The sequence below is a fragment of the Protopterus annectens genome, chromosome 1.part0 (assembly GCF_019279795.1).
Source record: "Protopterus annectens isolate FY-2018-M chromosome 1.part0, PAN1.0, whole genome shotgun sequence".
Lineage (NCBI taxonomy): Eukaryota > Metazoa > Chordata > Ceratodontiformes > Protopteridae > Protopterus > Protopterus annectens.
In genome coordinates, this window is record NC_056725.1 from 586,091,750 (window position 1) to 586,108,181 (window position 16,432).

Consider the following 16,432-nt stretch of genomic DNA (forward strand, 5'->3'; position numbering starts at 1 on the left):
CTGACAGAACCAGCTAATGTTTTTCTTACACCATCTGTATACTCAAAATGTTTATTTATTTTACAATTCTATATGTGATTGAACATTTGTTTAAGTTTTTAATCTAAGCTGCCTAATTTCTTTAGGTAATTCAGTTACTAATGTATATCATGATAAATAGTTAAAACTGGTGAATTATAAACTACTGGCATTTGTATTATGAACAGAGAGCCTATACACCTACCATAAGTTAACAGAGCTGGCTCATTTTAGGGGACCCACAGCAACTGTGGCCTTGGTATACCAGAGGGAGAGAGAGAGAGAGAGAGAGAGAGACGGAGCGAGCAAGAGATGGAGAGAATGAGCAAGAGACAGAGCGAGAGCGAGCGAGACAGCCAGAGAGGCAGACTGGCACGTTACCCTCAAGTAATTTGGGGAGTTGCACAGAACTCAAAGTAATGGCATGGGTAGGAAAGCAGCAGTTTACATGTGGGGAAAAAAAAAAGGACAAGTTCTGCAGCAAAGGCAATGTATAGAAAGAGAGAAAACAAGCTTAATTTGTTCTAAAGGAAAAGCAGCAGAGATATAATAAAAACTCTTAACACCTCAAAGGAATCTTTAGAATCCTTTTAATGTGCCTGTATGTTTCTCACAATAATGAGTAATAATTATAAAGCTACACATATATCTTAGACACAGACATATATTTATTTTCAGCCTGTCAGCCAATTTTCATGACAGACTGCAACACAGCAGGTTTAGGGAATTTGTCCTTATTCTGCTGATGGGTGACCTCGGAGATGGTATATGTAGTTAGCAGGAGAGCTTCCCTCCTGCAAAAACAAGCCCCATCCCCCCAATGTTATGACTTTCGATCCTCTGGGATCTATGTTTTACTGTTCAATCTTGTTGTACTTCTTTATTAGAAAAAAAAAAAATAAAAAGTGGTCCAGCAACAGTACTCCACCTTGGTTAACAAATACAAAAAAAACAAATACATATATAAATTAAGACACACAAACAAGACAACAGCTTGAGTGTACAGACAGAGGGTTCATGGAATTTTACAGAAAATTAGTGGACGGTCTACAGCTTATCCAATAAATAATGGATGTACTAGGTGCCCTTCATGGTTCTTATCTGCTGCAAAGATCTATGCTCCTATGTAAAAAAAAAAAAAATTACAAACTGGTCTGCCCTAAACCTGCACCCCCACCCACCAGTAAAACAAATACTGGAAAAATTCTGGCAGGCTGGTGTAAACAAAGTTTGCAACAGGATTACAGCTTTGTGTCACTCTCAATACTACTACCAAGGTGAACTTTGAAATGAACAAGTTTAATGTATGTCAAAATAATTAAATATTTCCCACAATGATTTGTACTATACAGCATATGCATTTGCGCCTTTCTGATCTACAACAAAGAACAAGGTCATAAACAGAATACAAAATGTGCTTCGAACATCTACAAGTAACGTAAATGAGTACTTTTCAATAGCTATTCAAAGCAAATGCTATTAATTGATAATACCTTTAAAAACATTACTATCCAGTCAAATCAAGGTACCTGCTTTTTTTTCTTAAGTCTTTCTTGTTTTTCAAGTTCCTTTTCCTTCTCTCTCTGCTTATTTTTAATCAGGATACTTGGCCTGCTGTCTGGAGTTTTCTTGTTTAGAATTTTTGCCATGGCATTCGCCCAACCAGCATTGGAATTTGCTTCATCTTCAACTGCAGAGCTGTCGTCATCCAACTTACTTTGATCATCCTCATTTTTGTTTCCTTTACTAGCAGAAGAGCAGCCTTCTTCAATAGCATCATCATCCAAATCCATAGTGGTACCTGTAACAGAAGTAAGCCATAATGATGATGTTAATAATTAAAAGTCTCCTTCCCTTTTGTTACTGTACAGTCTTTCTTGCACAGTTGCATTTACAAGTACTGAGGAAGACAAAGAAAGATGCATTTAACTTGATATACATCTGGGGAGGATTCAAAGTACAAGTCCTCCCAAGGCTTCTGGTAGGTATAGAACCACACCTAAAAAAAAATCAACGTGTTGTTTCTGACACAATTAAGTTGAGAAGAAAACTCCTATTCTTAAAAGCCTTAATGCAACTTCCTGAACTTATCCCAAGCCTCCTACTGTCTAAGTGCAACAGCAGTCATGCCTGCTGTAGTGGTTCAAAGTTACAAAGATGTATATATTGTACAAATCTCTGCCTCACATGGCAACCAGCAAACAGGACCATGAAATAATGGTGTTCGGTTACACACCTCAAGCTAGAATACCAAAAGTCACACCTCTCGAAACCAAACAGAATCTACTATAATTATATATTATACAACGACCCCCATTAATATTCCAAAACGTGCAAGCTGATTGATTTACAACGTGCATGCTGACCAGAGTTATAGTAATGGAAAAAGAAAGGTCTGGTTGCCCGGACCTTTTCCATTAGTATAACTTTACAGCAATGGAGAATGCAAGATCTCCGTTGCTTTTTACACACTGTCTCGTTATGTTAAATGAGTTTAACATATCAAGACAGCCGAGTTTAACATAGCAAGACAGCTTTAAAAATGTAACTGAGATCTTCCTATTTCCGTTGCTTTTTTTAAAGGTGTCTCGCTATGTTAAATGGGTTTAACATAGCGAGACAGCTTTAAAAAAAGCAACGGAGATCTTGCTTTCTTCGTTGCTTTTGCCCACAGCTCTGATGTACTGCATAGGCATACGCATGCGCAGTACATTAGAACTGCCGCAGAATACCAGACAGCCGCGGAAGGGCAGCAAGGAGGCATTATACAATGCCATTATTTAAGAAAAGTAATTTTTTTCTTAAATAATATCATTAATATAGCAATAACTTCCATTTCTGGGTGTGGGTAATGCTGGATTTACCCACGGTTGTCTTTGGCCACTTGGGCTTCGCCCTCGTGATCAAACCACACCAACCATGGGTAAATCCAGCATTACCCACACCCAAGCGTGGGTTATTGCTATAATATTTCAAACATATGGTCACACGTTTTCTAAGGAAAAGTTTCTCTCATTCTCCAACTATGGATAAGTGAATGGTTTCTAAATACATTCCTAGATCTATTTCTCTCTATCGCTCCTTTACATAAATTTTTTTGACAAAGAACAAAAGCAGCACACACAGCAAACGGAGCACGGACCCCACACTGGATAAAAAAGTAGATAACAAAACAGTCATAAAGTTCTAGTGTGGTCTCCTAATGGCATATAAATCACCTAGAAAGTTCCAAACGACAATCCAAAATCCAAAGTTGATCAAAAAAGAAGTTTATTGCAGTAAGCGCTTTCACCCGTAGGCTTCTTCAGACTTTACAAAAAAGTAACTTCTAAACAAGTTTAAATATGCTGTAGGCTCTAGATATTGGTCGAGCCCAAGCCAATCAGTGTTAGTTTGCAAAAACATCACCTCGTAAATATTATCAAATAATAAACAAACATAATTAAACAGGTATTAGAACTTCACGTAAATAATATAAATAACAGATTAAACACATCAACATTGACTTGTAGGGTTATGGCAACCCACAGGACAGAGGCGATATTAAAATCTCATGAAAAAACATAATTAAACCTACATTAAAATATAAAGCAAGCGCTTCATATAGATAGTGCTAAAAACAAGTTAAACACATTAACAATGACATGTAGGGTCATGGCAACCCACCCCATGACAACCAAAGGGCAGAGACAATGTTAGGATCTCATAATAGCAAACATCTGCCCCATTTATAAAAACGATCACCTGCCCCGTTTATAAAAATATTGTATGCAAGATGACTAAACGTCCTGCGTATAAAAATAGATCAAACACTCAAACACCATGACTAGTATGTTTAAACACTAACATGTTTAAAAATTTTTAAGTACAACAGAACAAAAGCCTCAAAATAAAAGGCTTCAAAATCAACCAACTCAGGTGAGCGTTTAACCAAGCCCATACACGTGAAACGTATCCACGTATATGAACATAAACATAAAAAACCTACCAAGTTGAATGAAGGGATACATCAGGACAATAGCTGTAATCCATGAAATATTTAAAGCATTTCTAAGACATTATATAGAAGCGTGGCATGATAAAATACATCCAAACATAAATTCGAAACGCTCCTTGACTCTGAGCGTGCATTCACGCTACGTAACGACGTCACTTGGACCAGAAAGAGTAAACATTGTCTGCACAGCCGATAGCGGCTGAAAGTTGTCAATAGATGGCAGCAAAACCTAAGCTTTTAAACTATAAGAATTAAGTTCACATAACACTTTCTAAATCATCTGGACTATTGAACCCAAGAATAATAGAGCCTGACATACCGAACATTCTCACAACCCATTAGAGAAGGTGTCACGGCTCATAAAAGTAATATAAAAAAATGTGTGTATATACAAGGGGATACATATCCTAACAAACCCCATAACATAACAAGAAGCAACATGATGTCAGAAAACTACGATAAATACCATGCTTCAAGTGTCCGCACATCAGGTGAACGCTTATTTCTGAAGCACCAACTTCTATACTACAGACTGAAGTATCATAAACATGTATATAAAGGGCAAAATATATATCAACAACATTACTAACTGATTGCAGACTTAATGGGGCATAATAGCAATTTTCAACAGCAAAATGTATACACTTTAAAGTGAACATAACTAAGCATATATCCCAGGATCTCTACTTTAGTCACGATTAAAAATCAAAATCAGGGCTGCTGTATGATAAAACCTTCTGGCAAAAATACTCACAACCTCAACATAGAAATACAAAACAAAACCTATACTGACATTGAATGATAGGATGTCACAGCAAGCAAGACCAGGAGTGGTTAATATGGGCACAGTAGCAACTTTCAACAGTATCAAACAGATAGATGTATACACTTTAGAGTGGACATAACTAGGCATATGTCCCAGTATCTCTACTGTGGTCATTATTAAAAATCAAGAAGGAGGAGGGGGGGGGAGTTGGTGGTGGGTAAGGGGGGTTGACAGCATGAAATGCATATATCTATCCTAAAGGGAGCTGATGTAAATAGATCAATTAATTATTTAGGTCTGCACAACCTCCTCTTTTTTAAAATAGGTCTAATCTGTACCTTATCGTTTAGTCCAGGTGCTTTATCGGCTCTGCACCTAATAATCCACTTTAGCTCATTCTCCAATGTGAAGTTCACCATATCACCACCTCTTACATTATTAAACAAAACTTGGAGGACACAGAAAACAAATTTATGTTCCATTCCAAGTGTCATGGTGTGCTTCGCTAATGCATTATGAATGTATCCAATACGAATGTGATACATGTGCTCCCTAATCCGCTCTCTAAGGGACCTATTGGTTTTCCCTATGTAAAAGGAGGGACATAGGGTGCACCTTGCCAGGTATATCACGTTGGTGCTGCCACAGTCTGTTCTGGTACATAACTTAAACTCATAATTAGTTGAAGGATGTAAAAAAGTCATTCTAGCATCTATATGTATGCATTGATTGCAGTTGCCACATGGTAGGGTATTATAACAAGATGTACTGTCAGTAACTGTAGGTGCAGTTAACCTAGGATTACACAAGAGTCTTCTCAGATTCGGTTTGTTCTTAAACACAATCTTGGGTGTAGGGCCTACTAATGACCCGATCTTATCATCTAATAATAAAACACCCCAGTACTTCTCCAAGATATCCCTTATGGAACCCGAGTCCCTAGTATAAGACATGGTTATACGGGTAACCTCATCAGATTTATTAACTAAGGGGTTGCTTACTGCTAAGGGTTCCAAAAAATAGGGTCTGGCTCTACCTCGTCTCATCCCATCCACCTCCTTGAATTGTTGGTCAAATCTACATACTTCATATCCCCTAGCCTTGAAGCTCTCTCTTAAGAAGTTAACTTCATTCAAGTAACCTTCCTTAGATGCATTGAGGCGAGAAGCTCTCATAATCTGCCCTTTCATTGCGTTATCGAAAACGTACTTGGGATGCATACTTCCCCTACATAGAAAGGTATTTTTATGACACAACTTGCGATGTATAGACGTATTAAGAAGGCCATTGTCTAGCCTATTGATATTGACGTCTAAATAAGATATTCGATCACGTGAATAGGTTAGTGTGAACTTAAGAAAGGATGTAGACGTATTAATATACTCATAACATGCTAACAAGCTTTCCTCATCGCCCAACCAAACATAAAAAGGTCATCTACAAATCGCTTGTATATCCCTATATGTTCCATCAGGCATTCATTCCCTAGTATAAATTCCTCCTCCCACCTGGCCATGACGAGATTGGCGTAGCTATTGGCACAGGATGTAGAGTAAAGTAGAGATCCTGGGATATATGCTTAGTTATGTTCACTTTAAAGTGTATACATTTTGCTGTTGAAAATTGCTATTATGCCCCATTAAGTCTGCAATCAGTTAGTAATGTTTTTGATATATATTTTGCCCTTTATATACATGTTTATGATACTTCAGTCTGTAGTATAGAAGTTGGTGCTTCAGAAATAGCGTTCACCTGATGTGCGGACACTTGAAGCATGGTATTTATAGGTAGTTTTTTCTGACATCATGTTGCTTCTTGTTATGTTATGGGGTTTGTTAGGATATGTATTCCCTTGTATATACACACATTTTTTTATATTACTTTTATGAGCCGTGACACCTTCTCTAATGGGTTGTGAGAATGTTCGGTATGTCAGGCTCTATTATTCTTGGGTTCAATAGTCCCGATGATTTAGAAAGTGTTATGTGAACTTAATTCTTATAGTTTAAAAGCTTAGGTTTTGCTGCCATCTATTGACAACTTTCAGCCGCTATCGGCTGTGCAGACAATGTTTACTCTTTCTGGTCTAAGTGACGTCGTTACGTAGCGTGAATGCACGCTCAGAGTCAAGGAGCGTTTCGAATTTATGTTTGGATGTATTTTATCATGCCACGCTTCTATATAATGTCTTAGAAATGCTTTGAATATTTCATGGATTACAGCTATTGTCCTGATGTATCCCTTCATTCAACTTGGTAGGTTTTTTATGTTCATATACGTGGATACGTTTCACGTGTATGGGCTTGGTTAAACGCTCACCTGAGTTGGTTGATTTTGAAGCCTTTTATTTTGAGGCTTTTGTTCTGTTGTACTTAAAAATTTTTAAACATGTTAGTGTTTAAACATACTAGTCATGGTGTTTGAGTGTTTGATCTATTTTTATACGCAGGACGTTTAGTCATCTTGCATACAATATTTTTATAAACGGGGCAGGTGATCGTTTTTATAAATGGGGCAGATGTTTGCTATTATGAGATCCTAACATTGTCTCTGCCCTTTGGTTGTCATGGGGTGGGTTGCCATGACCCTACATGTCATTGTTAATGTGTTTAACTTGTTTTTAGCACTATCTATATGAAGCGCTTGCTTTATATTTTAATGTAGGTTTAATTATGTTTTTTCATGAGATTTTAATATCGCCTCTGTCCTGTGGGTTGCCATAACCCTACAAGTCAATGTTGATGTGTTTAATCTGTTATTTATATTATTTACGTGAAGTTCTAATACCTGTTTAATTATGTTTGTTTATTATTTGATAATATTTACGAGGTGATGTTTTTGCAAACTAACACTGATTGGCTTGGGCTCTACCAATATCTAGAGCCTACAGCATATTTAAACTTGTTTAGAAGTTACTTTTTTGTAAAGTCTGAAGAAGCCTACGGGTGAAAGCGCTTACTGCAATAAACTTCTTTTTTGATCAACTTTGGATTTTGGATTGTCATTTGGAACTTTCTAGGTGATTTATATGCCATTAGGAGACCACACTAGAACTTTATGACTGTTTTGTTATCTACTTTTTTATCCAGTGTGGGGTCCGTGCTCCGTTTGCTGTGTGTGCTGCTTTTGTTCTTTGCTATTTATCTGTTTTTTTACACACAAGCAGAGGAGGATGGCTGAGAGTTTAACTCAGAATGTCGAACTACCATATGTGCCTGTTGTTTTGAACAATTCAGCACAGAGGACCTAAAGGTTTCATCCTTGCGTTATCGGTAAGGAGAACCTTTTATTGGACTATGCACCAGTATTAGAGCATGGAGTAATTAGTGATGATGGTGTGAATACTTTGAACTTGACGGAAGACCTCACCAAACTAGAGACTGATTTAGTGAAATTAAAGAAGCTTCAACTGCAGCGACAACATTTTGAGGCCTGCTTGGCTAAGAAAATCGTGCCAAGGGGCCTCAGGATTTTAAAAATGCCTACTACAGGTAATAGGTACCCGGAACTATTATGTCGTTGGCAGAAACTCAATTTAGAATTGAGCTTCAGTTATATGAAACTGCTGATTGACTTTTTTGGCCCAGAGGAGAATGCCTTAAGAGACCAGGTGAATGATTTGTTTAGCAAACTAAAAGTGAATTACTCTTGTGATTTACTTGATTTGAGACTTGAGAGAGTCCTGGACAATGTTATGCTGTTTGAAAAACGTCTCCTTGAACAAAAGAAGAACAAGATATTGAGAGATTTAAGAGACTTTAATAACTGTAATGTCTTCACTTGGCCCAGACAAACAGCCGAGTTGAGAAATTAGTGGCCTGTTAAACACGCTAATACTAAACATACTACCCCTGAAGGGGATATACCTGTTAATACTTATACTAATGTTATGTTACAGGATGGTAATGTGAATAGGCAAGAGTCTGGTATTGACAATATTGATCCTGTAGTTGTCAGTAGCCATACATCTACCACTGCCCTCACTGTTAGTCATGACAGGTGTATGGGTAGTGGCCATTTAGACAAGCATAAGGATAAGGATATTGTTTTGGGTACCGTTAATCATGAGGTGGTTCGGAGGAAAACTGATAGCCATGTGTCTCCATCCACTTCATTCAACAACCTAGGAGCTAAGGCTGGTATCCCTTTCCCCATAGCCCAAAATCCCTACATAGGCCGGCAGCGTTCCGCCAGCAGAGGCAGGCAGAAGAGGAAAGGGTCGGGAGGGGAGCAGCAAGGACCGACCCTAAAGAAAATGTGGGAGAGGACCATGAATCATTAATATTCAATATCTCACATAGAATACTTACTACCTATGAAAAACAGGTATTAGGAAAAGGCCTCAGCTTTATTCCTAGTTCCAGGGGCAATTTGGTAGACTCCATAGTGGATACTAAATTGTTCGTTAGGAATCTACAACTCAAAGTTGATTTTGGACCCTCAGAGATTGTGAGTATTGCTCCTCGATTTAAACCAACCAGTGTATATGTTCCTCAATTGCATCCCCTCATTGATACATTCTCTAAGCTGGTTGAGAACGACATCTACACTTTTTATGGGGGTAATAATAGGACGCCATCTAAGAATAACTTGAGCTATAAACAAAAACAAGCTCTGGAATTCCTTAGGTCTGATGACACCTTGGCGTTTCGCCCAGCAGATAAAGGTGGTTCGATTGTTATTATGAACTTACAGGACTACTGTGAATGGATGAATGAGATGTTGGGTGATACCAAGTTTTATGTAAGAGCTACAATGAGTGATGTGACCTATAAGGTCTTTAAAATATATGATATGCTAGATGACTTATTATTGAATAAATTGATAGATGATGTAACCTATGAATATCTTAAGGTCAGGAATCCCCGCATACCCATCATCCAGGGTCTTCCAAAAATTCATAAATCATCGGAGAAACCCCCTATGCGGCCCATAGTGGCCGGTGAAGGTTGGGCAACAGAACCCATATCGATTTACGTTGAGTATTATTTGCGTCCCTTAGTGGACATGAATCCTGTTATCCTTAGGGATAGTAAGCAGTTCTTGTTAGAACTATATGAATACTCTAGACAACTGGGAGAAGAACAAGAATATTTTTTAGTGACATTAGATGTGGTTAGTTTATTTACAGTGATACCCAATGAGTTGGGTGTGGCTAACATTTCTGATTATTTACGTAATAAATCCAGTTATTGCTCGGATAGAATTGATTTAATAGCCTTGTTTTTGGAAACCATTCTGGAATCCAACTTCTTTTTGTTTGGCGATGACCTTTACCTTCAAAGAGATGGCGTGGCTATGGGCACATCCTGTGCCAATAGCTACGCCAATCTCGTCATGGCCAGGTGGGAGGAGGAATTTATACTAGGGAATGAACGCCTGATGGAACATATAGGGATATACAAGCGATTTGTAGATGACCTTTTTATGATTTGGTTGGGCGATGAGGAAAGCTTGTTAGCATGTTATGAGTATATTAATACGTCTACATCCTTTCTTAAGTTCACACTAACCTATTCACGTGATCGAATATCTTACTTAGACGTCAATATCAATAGGCTAGACAATGGCCTTCTTAATACGTCTATACATCGCAAGTTGTGTCATAAAAATACCTTTCTATGTAGGGGAAGTATGCATCCCAAGTACGTTTTCGATAATGTAATGAAAGGGCAGATTATGAGAGCTTCTCGCCTCAATGCATCTAAGGAAGGTTACTTGAATGAAGTTAACTTCTTAAGAGAGAGCTTCAAGGCTAGGGGATATGAAGTATGTAGATTTGACCAACAATTCAAGGAGGTGGATGGGATGAGACAAGGTAGAGCCAGACCCTATTTTTTGGAACCCTTAGCAGTAAGCAACCCCTTAGTTAATAAATCTGATGAGGTTACCCGTATAACCATGTCTTATACTAGGGACTCGGGTTCCATAAGGGATATCTTGGAGAAGTACTGGGGTGTTTTATTATTAGATGATAAGATCGGGTCATTAGTAGGCCCTACACCCAAGATTGTGTTCAAGAACAAACCGAATCTGAGAAGACTCTTGTGTAATCCTAGGTTAACTGCACCTACAGTTACTGACAGTACATCTTGTTATAATACCCTACCATGTGGCAACTGCAATCAATGCATACATATAGATGCTAGAATGACTTTTTTACATCCTTCAACTAATTATGAGTTTAAGTTATGTACCAGAACAGACTGTGGCAGCACCAACGTGATATACCTGGCAAGGTGCACCCTATGTCCCTCCTTTTACATAGGGAAAACCAATAGGTCCCTTAGAAAGCGGATTAGGGAGCACATGTATCACATTCGTATTGGATCTATTCATAATGCATTAGCGAAGCACACCATGACACTTGGAATGGAACATAAATTTGTTTTCTGTGTCCTCCAAGTTTTGTTTAATAATGTAAGAGGTGGTGATATGGTGAACTTCACATTGGAGAATGAGCTAAAGTGGATTATTAGGTGCAGAGCCGATAAAGCACCTGGACTAAACGATAAGGTACAGATTAGACCTATTTTAAAAAAGAGGAGGTTGTGCAGACCTAAATAATTAATTGATCTATTTACATCAGCTCCCTTTAGGATAGATATATGCATTTCATGCTGTCAACCCCCCTTACCCACCACCAACTCCCCCCCCCTCCTCCTTCTTGATTTTTAATAATGACCACAGTAGAGATACTGGGACATATGCCTAGTTATGTCCACTCTAAAGTGTATACATCTATCTGTTTGATACTGTTGAAAGTTGCTACTGTGCCCATATTAACCACTCCTGGTCTTGCTTGCTGTGACATCCTATCATTCAATGTCAGCATAGGTTTTGTTTTGTATTTCTATGTTGAGGTTGTGAGTATTTTTGCCAGAAGGTTTTATCATACAGCAGCCCTGATTTTGATTTTTAATCGTGACTAAAGTAGAGATCCTGGGATATATGCTTAGTTATGTTCACTTTAAAGTGTATACATTTTGCTGTTGAAAATTGCTATTATGCCCCATTAAGTCTGCAATCAGTTAGTAATGTTTTTGATATATATTTTGCCCTTTATATACATGTTTATGATACTTCAGTCTGTAGTATAGAAGTTGGTGCTTCAGAAATAGCGTTCACCTGATGTGCGGACACTTGAAGCATGGTATTTATACGTAGTTTTTCTGACATCATGTTGCTTCTTGTTATGTTATGGGGTTTGTTAGGATATGTATCCCCTTGTATATACACACATTTTTTTATATTACTTTTATGAGCCGTGACACCTTCTCTAATGGGTTGTGAGAATGTTCGGTATGTCAGGCTCTATTATTCTTGGGTTCAATAGTCCCGATGATTTAGAAAGTGTTATGTGAACTTAATTCTTATAGTTTAAAAGCTTAGGTTTTGCTGCCATCTATTGACAACTTTCAGCCGCTATCGGCTGTGCAGACAATGTTTACTCTTTCTGGTCTAAGTGACGTCGTTACGTAGCGTGAATGCACGCACAGAGTCAAGGAGCGTTTCGAATTTATGTTTGGATGTATTTTATCATGCCACGCTTCTATATAATGTCTTAGAAATGCTTTGAATATTTCATGGATTACAGCTATTGTCCTGATGTATCCCTTCATTCAACTTGGTAGGTTTTTTATGTTTATGTTCATATACGTGGATACGTTTCACGTGTATGGGCTTGGTTAAACGCTCACCTGAGTTGGTTGATTTTGAAGCCTTTTATTTTGAGGCTTTTGTTCTGTTGTACTTAAAAATTTTTAAACATGTTAGTGTTTAAACATACTAGTCATGGTGGTTGAGTGTTTGATCTATTTTTATACGCAGGACGTTTAGTCATCTTGCATACAATATTTTTATAAACGGGGCAGGTGATCGTTTTTATAAATGGGGCAGATGTTTGCTATTATGAGATCCTAACATTGTCTCTGCCCTTTGGTTGTCATGGGGTGGGTTGCCATGACCCTACATGTCATTGTTAATGTGTTTACTTGTTTTTAGCACTATCTATATGAAGCGCTTGCTTTATATTTTAATGTAGGTTTAATTATGTTTTTTCATGAGATTTTAATATCGCCTCTGTCCTGTGGGTTGCCATAACCCTACAAGTCAATGTTGATGTGTTTAATCTGTTATTTATATTATTTACGTGAAGTTCTAATACCTGTTTAATTATGTTTGTTTATTATTTGATAATATTTACGAGGTGATGTTTTTGCAAACTAACACTGATTGGCTTGGGCTCGACCAATATCTAGAGCCTACAGCATATTTAAACTTGTTTAGAAGTTACTTTTTTGTAAAGTCTGAAGAAGCCTACGGGTGAAAGCGCTTACTGCAATAAACTTCTTTTTTGATCAACTTTGGATTTTGGATTGTCGTTTGGAACTTTCTAGGTGATTTATATGCCATTAGGAGACCACACTAGAACTTTATGACTGTTTTGATAAATTTTTTTGAGACTTACTTAGAAGGAAATCAACCTCTCTAATTAATAATTCAGCCAGTTAAGTTGTTCTCGTAACGGAAAGTTAGAGACTCCCAGGGTAGTCTACAGGAGAGGTTTGAATATCAAGGATATACTGGAAAGAAAACCCAAGATCCACAGTAACAGATTGGGCATGTACAAATGCTCCATGTGCCAATATTGTGGATACATCAAAACAGGGTCAAGGTTTTCCATTAATGAGGTAGTCTTCCACTTGGTAAGCAAATTCAACTGTAATAGTACACAGGTAGTGTACTTACCCAGTGTGTCTGCTGTCCCACTTTCTATGTAGGCAAGACAGACAGAAGATTACAAGATCGTATATATGAACACCTGTATGCCATCAGAAAAGGCAAAATGGAGAATGCTCTAGCCAAACATGTCATGGAAAACTTAGGCCATAGTTTCACGTTTAGTGTTATAGACCAGGTTAGTTCCAATCCCAAGGGAGGCCACACTCCCTTGTATTTAGAAAGTAGGGAACTGTGGTGGCAATTAAGGCTGGATGCACATCATGTGCATGGCCTAAATGGTTCTTTGAACCTGGCTTGCTTACTGAAGTTAGAGAGGCTCAAGAGATGACCTGTAGCAACATCATTTCATACTGGAGGGGTTTTTACATGTCTTTCATATTTCCTTGTTACTATTAGTCAGTTCCTTTATTTTTTTAAATCACGAACATCATTTGAGGCTTTACCTGATTATGTCACTTGAGTTAATTATGTTTTCATTTTTATTCAGCAGCAGGATTCAAGTTCCCAATTTATGGCTAAAATAGATTACATGCTTAGGTGGGTTTACAGGACTCAGTAAGGGAATATACGAAAGGGGGGGGCAGTAGGTACCGGCTCCATGTATTGTATAGTGTTGCCAGTTTGGTCCACTTCTTGCCGGACTATGTTCTTGTAGTAGACACTATTCAGTGTCATCTAGTTAGTCTGGCGACAGTGGAGAGGGTTCAGGGGCACCAGTTTCTCAGAAGCGTGTTCAATAGAATGGAATAGAGTGGAGGTTGGCAGTGACCAACTACACCCCTGAGTTTGTTATTTAAACTTACACCGGGGTAGTAGTATTAAGAAGAGTTACAATGCAATGTGCATTAGTTACACTGACAATTAGTTACTGCCACAGGATAGTAGTTTCAAGTTAGGACATGCATATGTCTGGCGAAACAGTAACAATAATATTTTTTATAGCTCATGGATACAGCTGTCTTACTTCAGATTCTCAAAGGAGAAGGTTTTTCTCCACCTTTTTTGATGTGAGGCTATTTGGCCCCGTGGTCCATTTCAACAACAGGCAGTGTGTTCTGTTTTTTAAAATCTTAAAAAATGTTTTCAGTTTCCAAACTTGGCAGGGGGGGGGGGGTTACACAGCTGTCTGATTTTTAGGTTTTAAACTTTCTTAAATATTCAATTTTTATGATCAAAATCAAAACCTTTATTTACTTACATGACCTAGACTTGTCAAGTGTGTATGTATACACTGTTTTATCTGGCAATCTATTTTGCTAGTAATATGGTTTTAATATTTTGGTATTGTATTACTATCACATGAGCATTTAGTCGTTCATGGTTTCCCTAGTGCTTTTTCAGTGCTGGGACTTTAATTCAGATGAGGCTCAATCATGTGAGTTGCTATTCTCAATTAGTGAACAGTTTAAATGTTCTCAATGAAGGGGAGGCACTGTTTGCTTGTTTGTTCTTTCTAAAGAAGTTGGACTGTTAGCCGACAAAAAGCGTATGGTTTCAACGGCTTAAAATAAATTTGTATTTTTTCATTCACATCGAGTTGGACTTTGTATTCTCAGTGGAAATGAGACTTGGGCTTCGGAGTGTTTGGTGAGTCTACACAGCGTGCTTTTTTAGGTTTGTCCGGAAAGTTAAAAAAAGCAATCACAGTGAACAAAACATGATTATCCACATTTTGTTACTGTATTTGAGGAAGTTTTTTTTTTTCCTGTTTTAGAAAATTAGACAATGCCAGGTAAGAGGAAGGCCTAAGATATGGTTTATGGATGTGGTGAGAGAGGACATGCAGGTGGTTGGTGTGACAGAGCAAGATGCAGAGGACAGGAAGAAATGGAAATGGATGATCCGCTGTGGCGACCCCTAACAGGAACAAGCGGAAGAAGAACACAAAGCTATAACAACTGCAGTATGGCAACAGAAAGGTGCACAGAAATGATCTGTTATGGAAATAATAATACACTACTTCTTAATGCTGACTAGTCAACTTGCTGAACATTGTACAAGGGCCCCTTTTCAGTCATACCCTACATACACAAAAATGTAGGAGAACAGCAGTAGTAGTATCGGGTACAACAATATTACCGTGGCTACCATGGCATCCTCGGACTCGATGCAACTTATTACAAGTGTTTGACTCATAACTCACAGCATGTAACTGCACCATACATTTTATATTATGGCGGCTCAGCAAACAAAAATACCTTTATTTTGTTAATAAATTAATACAAGAACATTGACAGTGATATGCCGGGAACTGACAAGACAAGAAACTCTTCTGAAATAAAATACTATGCCTAAAATCTAAAGTAGTCAAGTTAAGTAGCTTAAAAAAAAGAAGTTATGTACTTACCATAATATTCCATCTGTGTTGTCCATTTTCATTCTTCCACAATGTATGGGTTTGTATCCGACTCTGCCATTACTCCAGCTAGTGAAGACCAACAAACTCTTGAGCTCCTTTCCCACCCACAATGCGCCATACCTAACTTCCCGCAGATCTTATTTACAGCTCGAGAGAGACTATAAAGGAAATGCCATCACTGGAGTTCAACACACAGCACATAGGGTGCCCTTGGTGTCCATAAAGATCTCATTCCTCCAGAAGTCGGTGAGAGAAATGGAGGGGGGGGGTGGAGGAAGAATGAAATGGACAACACAGATGAACATTATGGTTATCTGACATTGTCAATTTTCATTCATTCCTCAATGTATGGGACAGAGTCCCTAGCTACCCAAATTATTGGGTAGACTCTAAGGTAGGATATTCCTATGTATAGTTGAGCCAAAGGCCGCTCTTCCCCTCGAGACTAGATCCAATGTATGGGACAGAGTCCCTAGCTACCCAAATTATTGGGTAGACTCTAAGGTAGGATATTCCTATGTATAGTTGAGCCAAAGGCCGCTCTTCC

The 16,432-nt window shown here is 38.1% G+C and overlaps 1 protein-coding gene across 3 annotated transcripts in view; it reads right to left on the reverse strand.

Moving 5' to 3' along the window:
* RRP15 (ribosomal RNA processing 15 homolog) overlaps positions 1–16,432 on the reverse strand; it is a 321,335-nt gene that overhangs the window by 293,837 nt on the left and 11,066 nt on the right. For all 3 annotated transcript variants that reach the window (XM_044061464.1, XM_044061456.1, XM_044061447.1), the window contains exon 2: positions 1,548–1,819. In XM_044061464.1, coding sequence (XP_043917399.1) covers positions 1,548–1,811 — 264 coding nt within the window. In that variant the 5' untranslated portion in view covers positions 1,812–1,819. The remainder of the gene's footprint in view (positions 1–1,547; positions 1,820–16,432) is intronic.